A 17,615-nucleotide genomic window follows, 5' to 3' on the forward strand; every position below is an offset into this window, starting at 1 on the left:
TAGTCAGGATTTTTAAAGGCATCTGAACCCAATTTGCTCCAGCAAAAAGTTAAGCTTCATTAAAGTAGTTTTGAACCTACTTTAGAACCTACAGTAGCCTGAACCTTCCTCAGTTTACATGGTAAACTTCTAAGCTGCTGTGTAGCACTTGACAATGGCCTGCACATTAAGACAGATTTGAAAGCTGGGGGAGCCTGATGTGTTAAATTACAGAGTCATAGGCTGATTTGGGTTGGAAGAAACCTTAAAGATCATCTCATTCCAAACCCTCTGCCATGGGCAGTCCACTTCCACTAGACCAGGTTGTTGAAAGCCTCACCCAGCCTGGCCTTGAACACCAGGCACGGGGCATCCACAGCTTCCTTGGGCATCCAGTGCCAGTGCTTCATCACCCTCACAGTAAGGAATCTCTTCCTAATATCCAATCTAAATATCTCTTCTTCTGGTTTAAATCTATTCCATCTTGTCCTATCACTATCTACCCCTCTAAAATTCTCTCTCCCTCATTTATTGTAACACCTGGAGTCTTCTCTGTGCTGAACAACCCCAGCTCTCTCAGCCTGTATTCATAGGAGAGGTGCTCCACCCCTCTGAGCATCTCCATGGCTACCTCTGAACCTGCTCCAACAGTGTCCATGGCTTTCTTGCGCTGAGAACCCCAGATCTGGATGCAGTGTTCCAGGTGGGGTGTCATGAGGCCATGAAAGTAGTTTTGAATTGTGCTAGCCAGTGTAGCAGCACACCTAAATATGGCATTTCTGTGTAAAATTTGGTGTCTTCTCAGTAAAGGAAAAGTAAGATAAACCTTAGTTAAACTGGGGGCTTGACAGGTTAATTATGTTGTGGCTCTAGAAATAAATAAACAGAAAGGTTTTTAAATCCAGTGAGGGTGTTAGATGTTGAATGCTTGATAGAAAGTGGTTATGGTTGAAAATGCTAATATTCTACCACTCATTCTGTTGTTGCATTAGAGAAATCATAGGTAACAATTGAATAAATTCTTTATAAACCTTTATTTGGCATATGCTTCTAAACCTGTACTTGTGGTATTTCCTAGTGGCTTGCATGGTTTGGATAAATGCAATATTTGACTGCATTCAGTATTAAACCAGGTCAGGAATTTAAAACCAGCACTTGTTAGAGGGAATGTGATTCATTTCCACTGGTACACTGAGTGCCCACAGGGGAATCCTGTTACTGATATTTAGGTGCCTGAGGCACAATTGGATTTGGAAACATGAAAAAATACGAAGTTGGTCCTCAAGGGCAGAAGCAATATTTGCCATGACTTGAAGCTATATCTAAGTCTATCTCTAAATGCCTTGCCTTTTAATTAAGATCTATCTTTGACCAAATGATAGATAACATTTAATTCTCTATTGGTTTGTGTTACATTCAAAAGACAGATGATGCTCACTCCAGCATAACAGTGAATACATATCTAAGCAGGAGATGTTGTACCCACATAAGAAAACACAACTACCTTAGAGGTTTATTGGTACTTGATGGTGCCTTTCCAAAGTTTGGTACAGTTTTGTGTGGATTTGATGGGGGAAAGAACCCTAGGAAGTTACTATAAGATTATTCACTCTGAGTACTGAGTTACTGCAATAACAGATGTTATGGAAATAATCCATTAATTGCTGCATCTATTACAGAATAGTTAATGAGCCAGTAACATCTGTCACAATTCTTTGCATATTTGTACTTGTGTGCTAATTAAAGTGTACATTTTATGTATTTATATAGCAGAGGGGAACAGCAGCAAAATATTATTCCTGCCACTTGCTAAATGCACCCTCACACTATACATGACCATAATGCCCAGCACTGCTACAAGATCAAGTTTTGATGGATACACATTTAGAAAAAAAGTCAATTATTCCCTACAAATGCCAGAGCTCCTGTGAAAATGGTAGGAAAAGCTGGTTTGAAACAAGAGAGTGGTTTTAAATCTGCATAAAGCTCGTCTGGAAAGAAAAAGAAGTTGGCAATTGTTATCTCTGCTGTTCTCTTCACACAGACTGTGCTCTGCCTTGATGGATGAGTGCAATTCCCTTAAGGCTTTATCTGTGACCTTAGAGAGGATCAGAAATTAAATGAAGCTGCACTAATTTGCACTGAAACTTTGCTATATGTAACTTGTCTTATTTTCCTGAAATCAAGCTTATCAGGCAAAGCAGTACATATATTTCATACTGCTTGTTTTAATGTGAGTAAATACTTTTCATATAAAGCTTTCTTACCTGGGCTTTTCCCCTGGGTGGAGATGGGAGAAGAGAAAAAAGGGAATACAACAGATGCTGCTCATGGTATTTTTGTACTGCCAGATGATGCTCAGCGCTTCAGTGGGCTGATTTATATAACACTCAGGTGCTGGAATCAATATGCATTAGTTTGGTAAATGTGTGTTATGGGTGAATGTGCTATGGAAAAATTTATGCTGAGGATGGATTCAAGATATTTTGGAAAGCAAATATTTCTCACTTGCTTCAATGGGATGTTTGTATCCTAAGGCCTGTGTTAAAGGAAAAGAAGCAACATTGATGAATTTATCTTATTTCCATGTGATACAATGGTAGATGCTTCAAAGCTAAGTAGGTCACAAAAATATGCTCTGTTGGATGTTCCTGCCAATGTCTTCATAACCCCACAGTAAATTGGATGGGAGCTATTGGGCGTGCAAGTCTGTTCAGGTGCAGAGAAATGTTCTGACCTAACACCTCAGAGCATATTTCTTAGTCTCGATTTCTATTCACTCTGCTTTCCAGCTTGCTCACATAGACCAATTCTTGTGTTTGCGTGATTCCCTTTCTTCCTCTGGGTCATGATTCCATGAACCTCTGTGCATAACTTACTGAAAACTCTCTCCCTGGAAGGACTACTAAGAGAGTCAGGCTTAGGATAAGGTATAGCTGTTAATTGTGTGAATGAGACCTATTGCATTCCTATGTTCTGAAAAGCCATTTTCACATGAGTTAGTCCTGCCTAGCTCTCACTTTGTCCTTCCTTTTAAAGCTTCATTTCACCTCTGTGTGCATATCAAAGATAACTGCTAAAATCTAGACCCAAGGTATCATTTCCATCTTTAAATAAAGAGGGTGTGCCATCTCAGACTCCCATAAACCATCTGGGTTCAGAAATAAAACCAGCAGGAAGTACTGAGAGCTGCTGTCAGGACAAGGTCTGGCTGCAGGCTTGGGGCAGGGAGGAAGGATAGCTCACAAAACCATTCTGATAGGCATCTCTGTTTTTACAATTTCCATGCTTTCTTGGCATCAGCTTAGCCTTAATTTCATCTTCCTGAGGCTTCTTACATAGAAACAGAGCAGTATCCTGTCACAGGTCAGCTCTGTTCATCTGCCCAAACATCTGTGTCACAAGAATTGTTTGCCTTTTACAAAGGCAGCTCTTCCCTTCTGAATTCCCTTAATAAACACAAGGTAAAGCACTGACATATATATAGATATAGGTATAAATATATCAGTTATTGGTGCTTGCCCAGGAACAGCAGAGGTGCCCCAGCTAGCAAAGCACGTTGCTGTTGCAGTTAGACAGTTGAAATTCCTGGAAGGTTTTTAGTTCTTTCTAGTTATAAAAATCTAGTCATCACAGGCTGTCTAATGGCATTACTGGGAGAAGCAGAACTGTCTGATAGGAGCTGCAAGACCAAAGCATTTGAATGTCACAAGGCAGGGGATAGGTTTTGTGTGAAATGAGGAAGAGGGATGGGATGCTTGTTTGGAGCTGGCTTCAAGTAACACTCAAGTGGGCTTAAGCCTAGTCCTAGTTCTTAAGTGCTCCCCTTGTAGTTCACAGGGCATCACTCAAATTCTGCCCTGATTTCCATATACATCTATACTGAGCTCCCCTACTCTGCAATATTTAAAAATGTGTATAAAACCATGTGAAAAATGCCCAGGCAAAAGCTGCTACTTTTCATTTAGTACCTTAAGCTAATGCTGGAATGCATTGTTTTCCAGCAACAAGGTTTCACAGGCTGCTAAAAACACAACACATGCCAGACTTCACATACACACATCTGTACACAGCAACTGATCCCAAAACATAGCCTTGACCATTTGAAATATACACCTTGTGCCTTTGCTGTGAGAAGGGCACCGTACAATAGCAAGTCACCCAAAATGTGTCCTCTCAAAGAAGAACATGAAGGAAATAAAGGCAGAAGTAGGGAATTCCAACAGAAAGAAATTGTGCACAGGCTACATCTTGCCTGACAGCTCCTGACCTTTCCTCCTGCACCTGTGGTAACAGCCTTAGCTAAATTTGCAGCAATGATTTTTTCACACACTGAACTACATTCTTCTATCCTTAGTTTACCCATGGGGTGGTGTAGTTTGTTTGGTGCTCCAGTCATCAGCTGATAGATGAGTTATTCCTCTGGCAGATCGTCACCCTAGCCCTTCCTGGGGCGTAGGCATATAATTGGTGCTGCACTCCCAAAATGGGAAGCATTACCCCAACTAAGATACTGAGACAGTCACAAGTGTCACTGATGTTTCCTTTTTGGCAGGGCCGTGGATATGCTTATCAAAACCAGAGTTAATTTAGTCAAGTTCTTCTAGTTCCGGAGGAGAGTTACTTAATAGTACAAAAATGTAGAGCAAGCAGGAACAGGAAGGGCCAGGCAGGCAAGCACTTGAGCCACAGATTAATGCCCCAACTTTGGTGTGTATGGGAAGCACTGCACCTGAATAAAGTAACAGATTCACAGCCTGTTCCAGCCGACAGCCATTTTCAGAACAAACCTTCTCAGACATATGGATGCTTCAGGATGAATTGGTGCAGGTGGGAAATGTAATGGTAGTGTTAAATGTAGTTGTTTAAAAATTCTGCAAATGTTTCAGTAGTGTGCATAGAAACTTAGAAACATTCTTGTAACCCAGGAAGCAAATTGTATTCTGGGTTGCATCAAAGGGAGAGTGGGCAGTAGGTCAGGGGAGGTGACTGTCCTTCTCTGGTCCAGACTCCATCTCTGATACTGCATCCAGCCCTGGGCCCCCCAAAACAAGAAGAATTTGGATCTGTTAGGAAGCCACAAAGGTGATCAGGGGGCTGGAACAACTCTCCTTTGAAGAGAAGCTGAGAGAGCTGGGGTTGTTCAGCCTGGAGAGGAGAAGGCTCCAGACAATTTCCAGTACCTGAAGGGATGAGAAGAGAGCTGGAGAAGGACTTTTTACAAGGGCATGGAATGCTAGGACAAGAGAGGAATGGCCTTAGGCTGAAGGAGCGTCAGTTTAGGCTCGATGTTACAAAGAAATTCTTTACTGTGAGGGTGGTGATGCACTGGCAAAGGTTGCCCAGAGAAGCTGTGTGCACCTCATTGCTGGAAGTGTTCAAGGCCAGGCTGGATGGGGCTTTGAGCAACCTGGTCTAGTGGGAGGCATCCCTGTCCATGGTGTAGGGTTTGGAACAACCCAAGCCATTCCATGACACTAAGCTATACCTGCTCCATGGCTGCAGCTGGCTCTTTACTGACAGGCCTCCCTAGCAAGGTCAGCTGCTGCCAAAGAAGGAGTTTTGGTACAGACTGGACTCTGCAGGGAACACCTAGGGGGCAGACCCAGAGCCTGCCTGAAACCTTTCGGTAACAGTAATTCCAAGTTTCATACCTCTGCAATTAGGACACTTGTTCCAACAGCATGGACTGTTGCAACAGTCAGGTTTCAGCCTGACAGGGCTGTGCGCTGCTGGGAGTCAGTTTCCCGCAGCGAAGGCCGCAGACGGGGCTCCAGGATGACATCCCAGCCCTGGAGAGGCAGCGTTCAGTCCTGTAGAGATTTTCCAGACCGCTGGTTGTACACGGAAATGCCCAGGGCCGCCCAGGCAGAGCGGGATGTTGGAGGAGGCGGCTGCAAGGCTGCGAAGGTGTGAGCAGGGAAGGAACCGGCTGTAAACACAGATTCATTTTGCAATGGTTGAGCGTTTGGGTAACACCGGGTGTCGGGCGTCTTGCTGCTAATTTGAGGCTCGAAGATGCTCTTGGAGCTCTTCCAGAGGGTGAGGAAGCTCCTGCTCACGCCAGAGCCGCTCTTCCCGGCGGGGAGTGGAGCGCTGGAGCTCCGGGCCCGCCCTCCGAGCTCCTCGGGGGTGGTGCCGGCGGTGTCGGCGCGGCGGGCCAGGAGCGGGGATGCTGCTGCCTCTGCTGCTGCCTCTGCTGCTGCTGCTGCCGCCGGCACTGGCCGAGGGGAACCGAGCGGCGAAGCTGCGGCTGGGGCTCCGGGACAGCCCCCGAGGGGAGGTGAGCCCGGCTTTCCTCTCCCTCACCCTGGATGCCAGCCTCGCCCGGGACCCGCGCTATGTCGCCCTGCTCAGGTGAGTCGCCTCTCGCCCAACTGGGCAAAGGAGAAAGAGTCTTCGGGGGGAGGAGCGGGACATCCTGGCAAAGGCGCTGCGGAGCGAGCTGGGGGGAACGGGGAGTCCCTCTCCCCTAGAAATGGGGTCGGGGAGAGGCTGCTGGATCCCGTCTGCTTCGGGGTTCGCTAATTCCGCCCTCCCAGGGCAGAAGGCGTTACCTTCCCCAGGTGCGAGCCGCGCCGGCCCGTTTGTGCTCGGGGAAGGAGGGGATGGCATGGGGGATGCAGGGAAAGCTCAGCTCGACAATAAGCCTGGTAGAGGAGCTGCTTTGCCAGCAGAAAAAAAAAAAAAAAAAAAAAGGAGAAGGAAACGGACGGAATTGCGGTTGTTTGCCCTCGAGAAATGGAGGCTTCAGGGTGTCCTTATCGCCCTCCGCAAGCGCCGGAAAGGGGACTGTAGTGAGGTGTGGGTCAGTCTCTTCCAGCTAACAACTGACTGGAAGAGACGAAACGGCCTCAGTTGTAGCAGGGGGGCTTCAGATTGGATATTAAGAAAAATTTCTTCACTGAGAGGGTAATCATGCATTGGAACAAGCTACGCAGGGAAGCAGATGGTGGAATCACCATCCATGAAAGTGTTCAAAAAACATGCGGATCCTCCAGTCCTGCTTTCCCACTACTTGCATGCTGTTGTCCTCACTGAGCTGGTGAGAAAGGTGTCACCAGCTTTACTGGGAAGTGCTCACGTCTCCAACATCCAGCCCCATCTTCACACCTTGGGGTTCAGCCTGAGGCCAGCCGTGCCACCAGGAGGGGTGTAGGAAGTACTTGGTGGCCTCTAATCTGTTGTTTGTCACCACGGAGCAGATAGCGCCTAACATGCCCAGTGCCCTCCAAAGCCTTGTGGCTTCCCCCAGAGAAGGCTGGCTGTCGGTGCTGCACATCCTGCATGGGATGTGAGCAAGTCACAGTTATGTTCTTTTGTACACCTGCTTTGATAGAGTTAACACCTGTCCCAGCAGGGACCCTTAATCTCCCTTGGGTACAAAGGCAATTGCTTTGGCAGTTGTGATGGAAGCTGGGGCTGATGATGTAAAGTCAGTTTTGCGCTCAAATTCTCACAGAACATTTATGTTGGTGTTGCACAAACAAAACAAAAAAATCTAGGGGAGGAGGATGTTTAGGATGAAAAAAACCAAGATTGTTTTAAAGTTTTGCCTTACTTTGCCCCCCGGATTTGGCTCCCTGCTGATGTTCCCTCAGGTACGTTCTCCCCTTGTTGCCCATTAGACGCTCTCCTGGCTCACTTGGCCATCAGCACCCCTTTTGTACAGTGCAGAGGGCTGGAATGCAGATCCCAGAAAGCCATCAGGAATTTCTTGAGGCTACTGGGTAGCCCCAGGTCACCTACTGTAGCATGTTCCTCAAAGTGCTTGCCATGTTTACCCTCTACACAGTCTGCATAAATATAGTGGTTTCCTATTTCTTGGCATTCCCTCCTCAGCAATTCCAAGCTGCGTGTCCTAGCAACGGCCCTGTCCCCAGGTTTCCTGAGGTTTGGTGGCACTGAGACAGACTTTCTTATCTTTGATCCCAACAAGGATTCAACCTCAGAAGAAAAAATCCTCTGGGAATTTCAGGCACAGCAAGGTAAAGTTGGCATCAACTTGTCAGACTTGAAACCATCCTAGGTTTTGGAGGGTCTTTGACACAGGCTGAGGATGCTGCAAGGGCACAGCAGCAGCACTGGGGACCCTCCACAGTCTCAGTATTGCCAGCATCCATGGAGACGAGATCTATGGACTTTCAGCATGGTTTGTGGGAAGAGCTGTGCCAGCTGTGGGAAATTGAGAAAGGATGTAGGGGAACTTGTATCCTCTCTGGCATCTCCTGAGACTCTCCCTTTGCTGCCCTTTGCTCCCTGCAGCAATCTTGGGAGCTCCCTCACTGTCTGGAAGATGGTCAAGTTCAGCTCAGAAGCTGGGGCTTCATTATGAAAATTAAGGAACAGATGGAAGAAATAACCTGAGGAGAACAGAGCGTTCAATCTCTCTCCCAAAATCAGAGAGCTTGGCTGGGGGTGCAGCCTTGCCCCCCTGTTGCTTTGACAGGGCAAATGCAAACCTGATGGAGCCCTGTCAACTGCTTGAGCTTGGTATTTTCTCTTTGAACTTAGCAAAAGTGTCAAGAGGTGTTTCAAATAGAAAAAATCCTGTATATTCCTGTGGCACATAGCACAATTGTGCAATCCTACATTACTGTACGACCAGTGATGCTCAGTTTTGAAGTCAAGTGGTACTTTTCCCTCATAGCACTTTGCTAAGTAGCCAATTCCTGTGACTCCAGCTCGTGCCTTCTTCTCTGGTTATGGCCTGTTCCTGGTTTGCATGCCAAGAAAAAATATGAGCTTTGAAGGAAATGTGTCTTATGGCTGCTGCCAGTGAGCCGTGTGGGGAAGTCAGCACTTTCCCCTGCATGAGAGGGCCAGTGCAGGAAGCATTGCCCTGTTCCTGCCACACCATTGCATGCCAGGTTGGCTTATCTGCTCCTCAAGCATCGCAGCCTATGCTTTGTCAGCTCACTGGAACAAGGGTTTGCTGGCTGTTGAGGTGAGGAGTTAATTCCTATCAACCTTCTTCTGTCCTGCAGAGGCTTGTGGCTCAAGGCCTGCATTTGCTGCTGTTGAGAAGGTGCTGCTGGCTCAATGGCCCAGGCAGGAGAAGCTGATTCTTGCCGAACAGAACCGGAAAAAGCACAAAAACACCACCATTACAAGTAAGACTTAAACAGGGGGATGCAGTTCTCTGCCCCACAGTAAAAGGGCCATAGGCTATTAGAAGCTGAAACCACTGAAAAATAAATATTTCACCCACTTTGAAAAATATTCAGAGAACTCTTTTTCTACTGTTTGCCATCCCACATTTAATAGTATTCAGCTGCAGGAGTTGGGAGGTTCTCAAAGCTTGCCAGATGTGTAGTGAGGCCTGACCTCTTCTGTCTGGCTGGGAAAGTTTGGCACATCTGCAGCATCAGGCTAAATAAATACAGGCAGTAAGGATTGTTGCTTGGCCAGAGCTCAACTACCATGCTCCAACTTTGAGATAAACACCCCTCCTTTCTCCTCTGTGCAGAAAATACACTGGATATTCTCTACAGCTTTGCAAACTGCTCAGGGTTTCACCTGATCTTTGGACTCAATGCCTTGCTGCGGAAAGGTGGCTTGCAGTGGGACAGCTCAAACGCCCAGGCACTGCTGGACTACTGTGCTTCCCAGAGGTACAACATCTCCTGGGAACTCGGGAATGGTAAGTGCTTGTTGGCCAGACCAGCCATCAGCTAGAAAAGTAGGAGTGGGCTAGTAACTTTGGATATTTTGCATGATGCCACACCAAGGCAAGGTGATGTTTTATAAAGAGACATTAAGGTCTTAATTTGCAGGGGGATTTTACAAAAATGCAAGATGAATGAGCAAATTGAGATGATTTTGCTGCTCCTATCAGGGCTTTGAGATGAGGTGAACAATCCCCCACAACATGCAGGATGTCACCTATGGCTGGGACAGAGTCCTGGAGAGCAGCACGCTGTATCCCCCAAGCTTTTGGTTTCATGCTCACCTTCAAATATCTCACCCACACTATGCCAGATCAGGTGAAGCCTTAGGGAACTGGTGCTTCCCATGTGAATGGAACTGCCCTATTTTGTGCCCCAGAAACAGAGTGGGGTGTTGATGTGCATGTGTCTTCCTCAGAGCCCAACAGCTTCAGGAAGAAATCTGGCATCCACATTGATGGCTTCCAGCTGGGGCAAGATTTTATTCACTTACGCCAACTGCTGAATAACTATGCCCTCTATCAGCATGCCAAGCTCTACGGCCCTGACGTTGGGCAGCCCCGAAAGCACACGCGGAGGCTGCTCAGAAGGTAGGAGTGTGAGGTTCCAGCAGCATTCCCTGGAGTAGGGCAGGCGTGGAGAATTGTGGCTTGTCTGCCCCTATATGCAGGAGGCATGAAGAGGCTTTAAAGCAGGGGTTGAACAACTTTTTTTACCTTGACAGATGACAATTATAATCTTACCTGCATGCTTGAGTTCAAGGCCTGAATACTCATCCAGGTAAAACTCAGCTGCTGGAAGTACATCAGTGGTCTACACATTTTCCCATTGAGTACTGGCTCTAGGGTTGTACTAACAAGGGCTTTGAGCCTGAAAAACACCCACATGTTATACAAAGGTCAATTCATCCTCCCAGCAACCTGCTGAGGAAGCCAGGCTGCCCAAGCCTGCTTAAAAACCATGTGGCAATCCTGGCCCCCAGGCATTCACCATCAGTACTGCCAGCTGTGGGGACAGGGGAGGGCTGTGCATGGTGTTGCATTAGTGGGAGGGCCATGACTGGTACTGCTAATCCCCCGTCCTCCACCATTCCCTCTGCTTGCAGCTTCCTGAAATCGGGAGGGAAGGTGATTGACTCTGTCACATGGCACCAGTAAGTACCATTTGGATACCACTGTCACTCTGATTACTGCCTCATTTTCTTTAAAAAATGTCAATTTGAACAGAATTATCAATCTCAACAGAAAAGAGGGGGGTGAAATGCCCCTTTTGACAGTTTCTCAGGGCCCTCTCCACAAAGTCCTGTGTTCAGAAAGGAGCTGAATTGAGGGAGCACATTACAGAAATGCTGAAGCCTCCCAAGGGTCTACTTGGTGCAGAGACCCAAAAGCAGGGGTAGGGGTTTGTCACGGGGAATGCAACATGTGCAAGATGATAATTTTGTTTGCTCTATTTATATCTAGTTGATATAAAGAAAAAGCCCTGTAGGTCTGGCTGACCCCTGTCCATGGAGAATTGCCAGCAGCTCCTCCTGCTCCCTTGAGTTTGCTCTTGGAGTAATTTCAGGCTCTGTGTGGGTAACTCACCCTCAGATCCCACACGCAGTGCAAACAGCACTGGCACCTGGCCCTTTGCTCCTGTGCAGTGACTTTGATTGGTAGGTTTAAAGTGCTCACGGCGACAGTGGGGTAAACTGGCCTCAGGGCCATGAACTCCACATGTTTGAAAGTCATTTCCATGTGAAGGCAGTTTTCTTTCCAGAGTCAAAAGCAGGACATGACATGCAGCAGTCAGACAACAGAGAGAAAAGATGTACATACTCATTTTTTTATATATATGTATACATACATCAATTATCTATATATTTTCAGCTGCTAGAAAGGCATGAAACATGTCCTTTCCCCTTCCTGGGCTGTTGTTAACTCATTTAGGATTATCAGGTTTTAGCTTCCTCTTGTGGCTGGAAGGCTTCAGCTGTTTTTGGTCAGACTGAGTGATAGCACGATGAACTGCAAAAACCACCATTCCAATTTATTTGGAGAAACAAGACTTATAAACTCTTCTGCTCATGGTGGAGGGCACCATTTACGCCATAGGGATGCCCATATTTCAGCTCCCTCCAAGTGGCCAAAATATTCCAGCAGATGGACAGATGCTGTGAGCTGATATTTTTAATATATAACTTGATAGAGTAAAGCAAGTAATCACATAGACTCCTCAACAGGAGAAGACTTACAGAAGCTGGCTCTTGGTGATGTTTTCCTTATTCTTAATAAATAGATACAAACAAACCTATTGCTTCTGCTGGTGGAAATTCCTGTGATATCCTGACTCCACTGAGGTAATTCTATGTTAAAGTCCCTTAAACACAAGTGACAGACCTACACATTTGGAAACAAAAAATTAAAAAACACTGGACAGAAAAATCTTGCTGTGGATAAATGTACCAAACAACGGAATACTTTCAGTGGTGTTTTGTACCACTGGTGGTATTACTCCCTAATTTTGTCTATGTTTTTTTTCCTGATTTTCAGTTACTATGTGAATGGACAGAGTGCAACAAGGGGGGATTTCTTGAGCCCTGAAGTGTTGGACACCTTTGCCACAGCCATATATGAAGTCCTGGAGGTACCTTGTCCTGTTCAATAATTCCCATGTTCAGTTTCCAGGGGGTTAACAGAATCTAAAATACAGCACTACTTCTTACTAGCAATAGACAGGGATACTCAAAGTTTGGGTTCTGCAGACATAGTATATTAAAAAAATAAAATTAAAATTAATTATACTAACAACAAATGAGCTCCAACTGTTTGCTATGCAGCAAACATGATGCCAGGTGCATCACACACCTACAACATTCTCATTTTTTGATAGAGTAATTACTCAGGGATGTAATTGATAGGTATCCCATCCCCCCAATTCTTTTTTTTTTTTTTTTTTTTTCTGAAATCCTGACAGCATTATAACTTAGAATATAGCACTACTCAGCACAAGAAGAACTATGGGACCTGGATTTTAGTGATGTTTGTCCTGTTTTACATGGGTAGCAAGTTTGGGGTTTTTTCAGGGGGTAATGTAAATCTACTTCTAGTCCTTTTGATCCAAATTTCTGTGACATCCCATCTCAGAGTGTTATCCCTTAAATGTAAACATCCTAAGTAAGTCTTTGGCTAAAACACAAAATATTTTTCATTTCAGTAGCCAAAAAATTAACTGTCATCTCTTTCTCTTCTTTCCTAATGCCACACTGGCCAGATTGTTGGTCAGACTGTGCCGGACAAGAAGGTGTGGCTGGGAGAGACGAGCTCTGCCTATGGAGGAGGAGCTCCCAGACTGTCTAACACTTATGTTGCCGGTTTTATGTGAGTACTGTGTCCCCAATATGGGAAATTATGTATTTTGACAGCTGAATGGGGCTGCCCCACAGGAGGAATGTGGCTTCCTCAGGCTTCCTGGGGAGTGCGAGCAGTTTTTTTCCATCCTATAAGACATGATGACTTTTTATCAGGGTGTGGTGGGCCAGCAAGTCAAAGTCTGATAATGACAGGCAACCTTGTTGTTGGTGTCATGATTTCTCTCAGCCTTCAGACCCTTGGCCAGTTCAGGAGAACCTGCTGTCACTCCTTGTTTCCACCACCTACAAACAGGGGAATGGAGCAACTGTTCCCACCAACTTGGACTTCAAGAGGTGGACTGAAATTATTTTTTCATGTAATTAATGCAAGACTTGAAATTAGTTGTGTGCTTTTAAGGAAGTCAGCATCACTCACTAAGTTTTGTTTTCCTGCTTCCCGATCTGGTTTGAGAGGGGCAACAGAGTACTGCTGAGGTCAGCACTTTCATCTGCATGATATTTGCCTCATTTTTTGGCAGGTGGCTGGACAAACTCGGGCTTTCAGCCAGGCAGGGGATTGATGTGGTAATGAGACAGGTTTTCTTTGGGGCAGGGACCTATCACCTGGTGGACGCCAGCTTTGAGCCTTTGCCGGTATGTAAACACCCCTGAATGCACCTCTGCACAGCAGCTCTGGGTGTGGAGGGACAAGTCAGCTATTTTAGCAACACCTTTTTTTGCTTGGATGGTCAGGGTATCCCTGCACCTAAAGTTATCTCATGTTCCACTGCAGGTTAATGTATTATTACATATATATGCATGCACACTAGATATTTACTCCAGCTGCAGGGGTGCAGCCAGTCTTCAGCACAGCAGAAAGTGATTTGTGGGACACGATGCCCTGGTTTGTACATAGAAGCTCCTGGATGTTACAAGGTTTTTCTGGATGGCCTGTTTTGGTTTGACTACTCCTCAGCTGAGTGATGTGTAGTTTATAAACAGAAGGGGAAAGAGATATTAAAATCAATTATATTCCATGTGAAAACCAGGCCACCATGAAGTCAACACTCAAGTGTTATAGGTCATGAGCATATTCATCCTACAGTTGTGGCTGAAGGATAATTAAATTGAAATATACATTTAGTATAGTTTGATTTATTAGGAAATATACTTTGCTGTGATAAAACTTCATTATATGAACTACACATTGTTCTTGCAGAAACGGCACATTTCTTTGTACTACTGGCACTTAGATTGGGGTGAGAGGACGGCATCTTCCTTTTTAGCTTCCCTCTCATTTTTCTGCTTCCAAATTGTGATTTTCACTGGTGGTCATAGAGCCAGCCTATAAGAAAACCCAGCATACAGGGATTTTCCATCCTACTTGCTCAGCTGCTTCCTATGCCAGAGGCTGCATCATCAGGCTTGTGACTTTGGGCTTTTCATTCCCTCATTAAAATAGATTTAATTTGGACTGAAACTGTTCCCTTTTCCTCACCTACAAACAGTACAGATGTTAACCAAGCCACTAATGCTTCAGAGGCAGGGAAATCCAAACCCAGCTGTAGTTAGCACAGAAATGAGGAAGCACATCAGTGTCAGAAGGCTGCATTTCCTTGCAGAGGGATTCAGAATGAAGGCTGATAGCAAAAGTAATTTCCTGGGCTTCTGGTGAGTCAGAGGAGAAACACAATGGTTTTCCTCCTAAGAAAACCTCAAAGATCAACAAATGAGCTGGGAGAAGCTCTCTAAAAGCCAGGAAAGACCTGGAAAAAATGAGTCTGCACTGGGCATTGCCCCGCTCTGAGGCATCATCCTGAAGTGTCAGAGGATACATTTGTGACTCAGATTTAGAAATCAATCCTGATACCTGTTCAGAAGTACAATGTTAAAGGGGTCAAAGTTTAGGAGTTTCTTCCTGGTGTTGCACCTGTGCTTTAGGTACAACCTTCCTGCAGGAAGGGCAGCTTACACTCCTGCATTCAGTCCCGAGGTTCTCTGTACCCTGCAGAAGGACATTTCGAAAGCATAATCTCTCCCTGACAGAGCTCTGAGAGTTCTGTATGAAGGGGAAAATGTGTCTAAGGTACTTTCTAAACACAGCTGCTGGCAGTCAGGGCTTCCCTTTTAGCTATGGTGTGTGAATTTAAGTAGATGTGAAAAACTTGGTAAAGCAAAAAGCTATGGGGAAAACCCCTTGACATGAGCTACAAAATTAAGGTTAGATTAAGCACTGTGTGGAGCACCTGGCATGTACACAAATGTTTCCATGTGTTTTTGTGCCTCCCAGGACTACTGGCTCTCACTGCTCTACAAGAAGCTGGTGGGTACCAAGGTGCTGCAGGTCAGCCTGGCAGGAGCCAACAAGAGGAAGCTCCGTGTCTACCTCCACTGCACAAGCAGCCTCAAGTAAGCCTCCAGAAAGGGCGAAATAGCCTGGAAACGGAGCCCGTGGCCACCCCCTGGCCAACAAATGCCATTTGGGACGCTGCAAGGTCACACATTATTCTGATCCCCACCATCACCTTCTCTTGCCTTGCAGCCCAAAGTACAGAGAAGGGGATGTGACACTGTTTGCTTTAAACCTCTACAACGTCACCCAACATTTGGAGCTACCAGATTACCTATTGAGCAAGCATGTGGATCAGTACCTCTTACTTCCTCATGGCAAAGAGAATATTCTTTCCAGGTAAGTTGCAATTCCTCCAGTCCCTGTGGAAAGACTGTGAGTAGGCTTAGATTGTCATTGAAACCTCACCTTATTCAATTTGCAAGGGGAAAGAAGAGGTTACCACTCATTCATCTGGGATTTTTTCAGCAAGATCTGACTTCTGTTAAATCAGGTCTCCTAAACTGAGGCTGCTGAAAGCTTACTAAGTTATAAGGACATTTACTTGATGTTAATTTGGAAGTTTATCCTAGCAGGTGTCAGTGTTCTGGACCAGCTACTAAAGCTCTGTTTTGTTGTTTTTTTTTTTTTTTTTTTTCTTTTTTTGCACAGGCACAGGTATATTGCTTTCCCAAGTGCTAGCTCCTGATTTACAGCAACATGTTCAGACTTTGTATGTGGGTGGGATCTTTTGATCTTTTTGTTGTCATTGTTAATGCATCCACAGGGGAAAGATCTGCTCTGTGGGCAAAAAAGAATATTAATATTTTCAGGAGAAAAAGCAATTTAAATTTGTACTTTTCAGAGCCTGTTTAGCTGTTGACCTCACTGGAAGAGAAAGAAATGTACTTTTAAATGTGCTTGTGCTACCACTCTGAAGGAGTCCTTGTAGTGGGAGTGCTGCAGATGTCTGTGTGTGTGTGTACACACACATTCAAGGGAAGTTTAGTTTGGCTTTGGGCTGAGTTAATGTTTACACTCAGGCCCAGAGCAGTTTGTACTCGATGGCAAACAGAGCACAGCTGCCCAAACAGTCTCTCTGTCCCTCTCCAGGTCTATTGAGCTGAACGGCCGTGTGCTACGGATGCTGGATGATGAAACACTGCCAGAGCTTGTGGAAAAGCCCCTTGGTCCTGGCAGACCGCTTGGCCTTCCAGCCTTCTCCTACGGCTTTTATGTTATCAAAAATGCCAAAGCTATTGCGTGCATTTAAGTGGTCAACACACACACTCAGGATAAATGTAAAGCATTTGCCTAGTAGGAAATTATAATTCTAGAAATTCACATTTCTACCACAGGATTTAATTCTGGTAAGGGATGCAAATGTTGCAGCACTAGCACAACTGTTAGCTGGGGAAGACTGAGGTCCCACTGGGTAACTGGTACAAGGAGGATTCCAGGAGAATTATCCAGGTAGAACAAGACCAGGCAGGTGCTGGTTTTGCTCTTGATCTAGCCTGTCACTGTCCTTGAGCGTGGAACCCTTCTCCACATCATGCAGGGAGATTCTCACACTACCTGGGGCTCTGCCTACCCAGGCATTGCAACCTCCCCTCTCCCTCTCCGTTCTGCAAGCACAGCTCCTAAAGCAGTTTCTTCAAAAGCTTGCCTTCAGAAAGGATAAGCAGAATTTTTATTTGAGCTGTACAGCTGTGACCTCACACTATGTGGGGAAGCCTGAGAGGGGGTTGTGGTTGCTGAGGGTATCTTGGGGTGGAAAGTCTGGACACACAAAGCAAACCAAGGTCAGGGTGCTTGCAGGGGCAAAGGCCTTGCAGAGAAACCAGATCCTCTATTACACTTGGGGAGACAACACACATTTTTCTCAAGCTAGGATTGTTCAGTCACAAGATGGAGCTGTGGCTCTGTGCTTTCCAAAGGCAAGTTGTTGATGCAGGAAATTCAGGCTGTTCCTGTAGGGTGGTCAACCTCTGCCATCACACACTTCTTCCCTGTATGAAAAGGAGAGGAGCGCACCAGGCCCTGACAATAACCCTCTGTGCTCAGGAGGCTGCACAGTGAGTGCTCGTGACTCTTCAACCTGCACCACTCTGCAGGCAGTTGAGCTGGAAAGGACTTTCCTGAACCTATGCACAGGTAAAGCTCTCAAGCTCTCTCTGCTTTACACTCCCTAATGTACCTAGGTCTCTTTTGTCTTGGGGAAGTGGGATAGGAAAGATGCTGAGGAAACCACTCACCTCTCAACCACCAGAGTTGCTATAGAGCATCCTGGGGACCGAAGTGC

At 45.8% G+C, this 17,615-nt stretch overlaps 1 protein-coding gene across 1 annotated transcript; it reads left to right on the top strand.

Annotated features, from left to right (window-relative positions):
- The first annotated feature begins 5,997 nt into the window (after nt 1–5,997).
- HPSE (heparanase) lies at nt 5,998–16,949 on the top strand. Its single transcript, XM_030947932.1, is given in 14 exon segments — nt 5,998–6,069; nt 6,072–6,147; nt 6,150–6,336; nt 7,822–7,967; nt 8,967–9,092; nt 9,449–9,622; nt 10,066–10,237; nt 10,753–10,800; nt 12,182–12,275; nt 12,903–13,009; nt 13,521–13,635; nt 15,272–15,390; nt 15,524–15,670; nt 16,424–16,949. Coding segments are annotated over 14 exon segments (1,743 nt in total). The 3' UTR covers nt 16,584–16,949.
- Nucleotides 16,950–17,615: the final 666 nt, after the last annotated feature.

The sequence above is a fragment of the Camarhynchus parvulus genome, chromosome 4, assembly GCF_901933205.1.
Source record: "Camarhynchus parvulus chromosome 4, STF_HiC, whole genome shotgun sequence".
In the NCBI taxonomy this organism is placed as follows: Eukaryota; Metazoa; Chordata; class Aves; order Passeriformes; family Thraupidae; genus Camarhynchus; species Camarhynchus parvulus.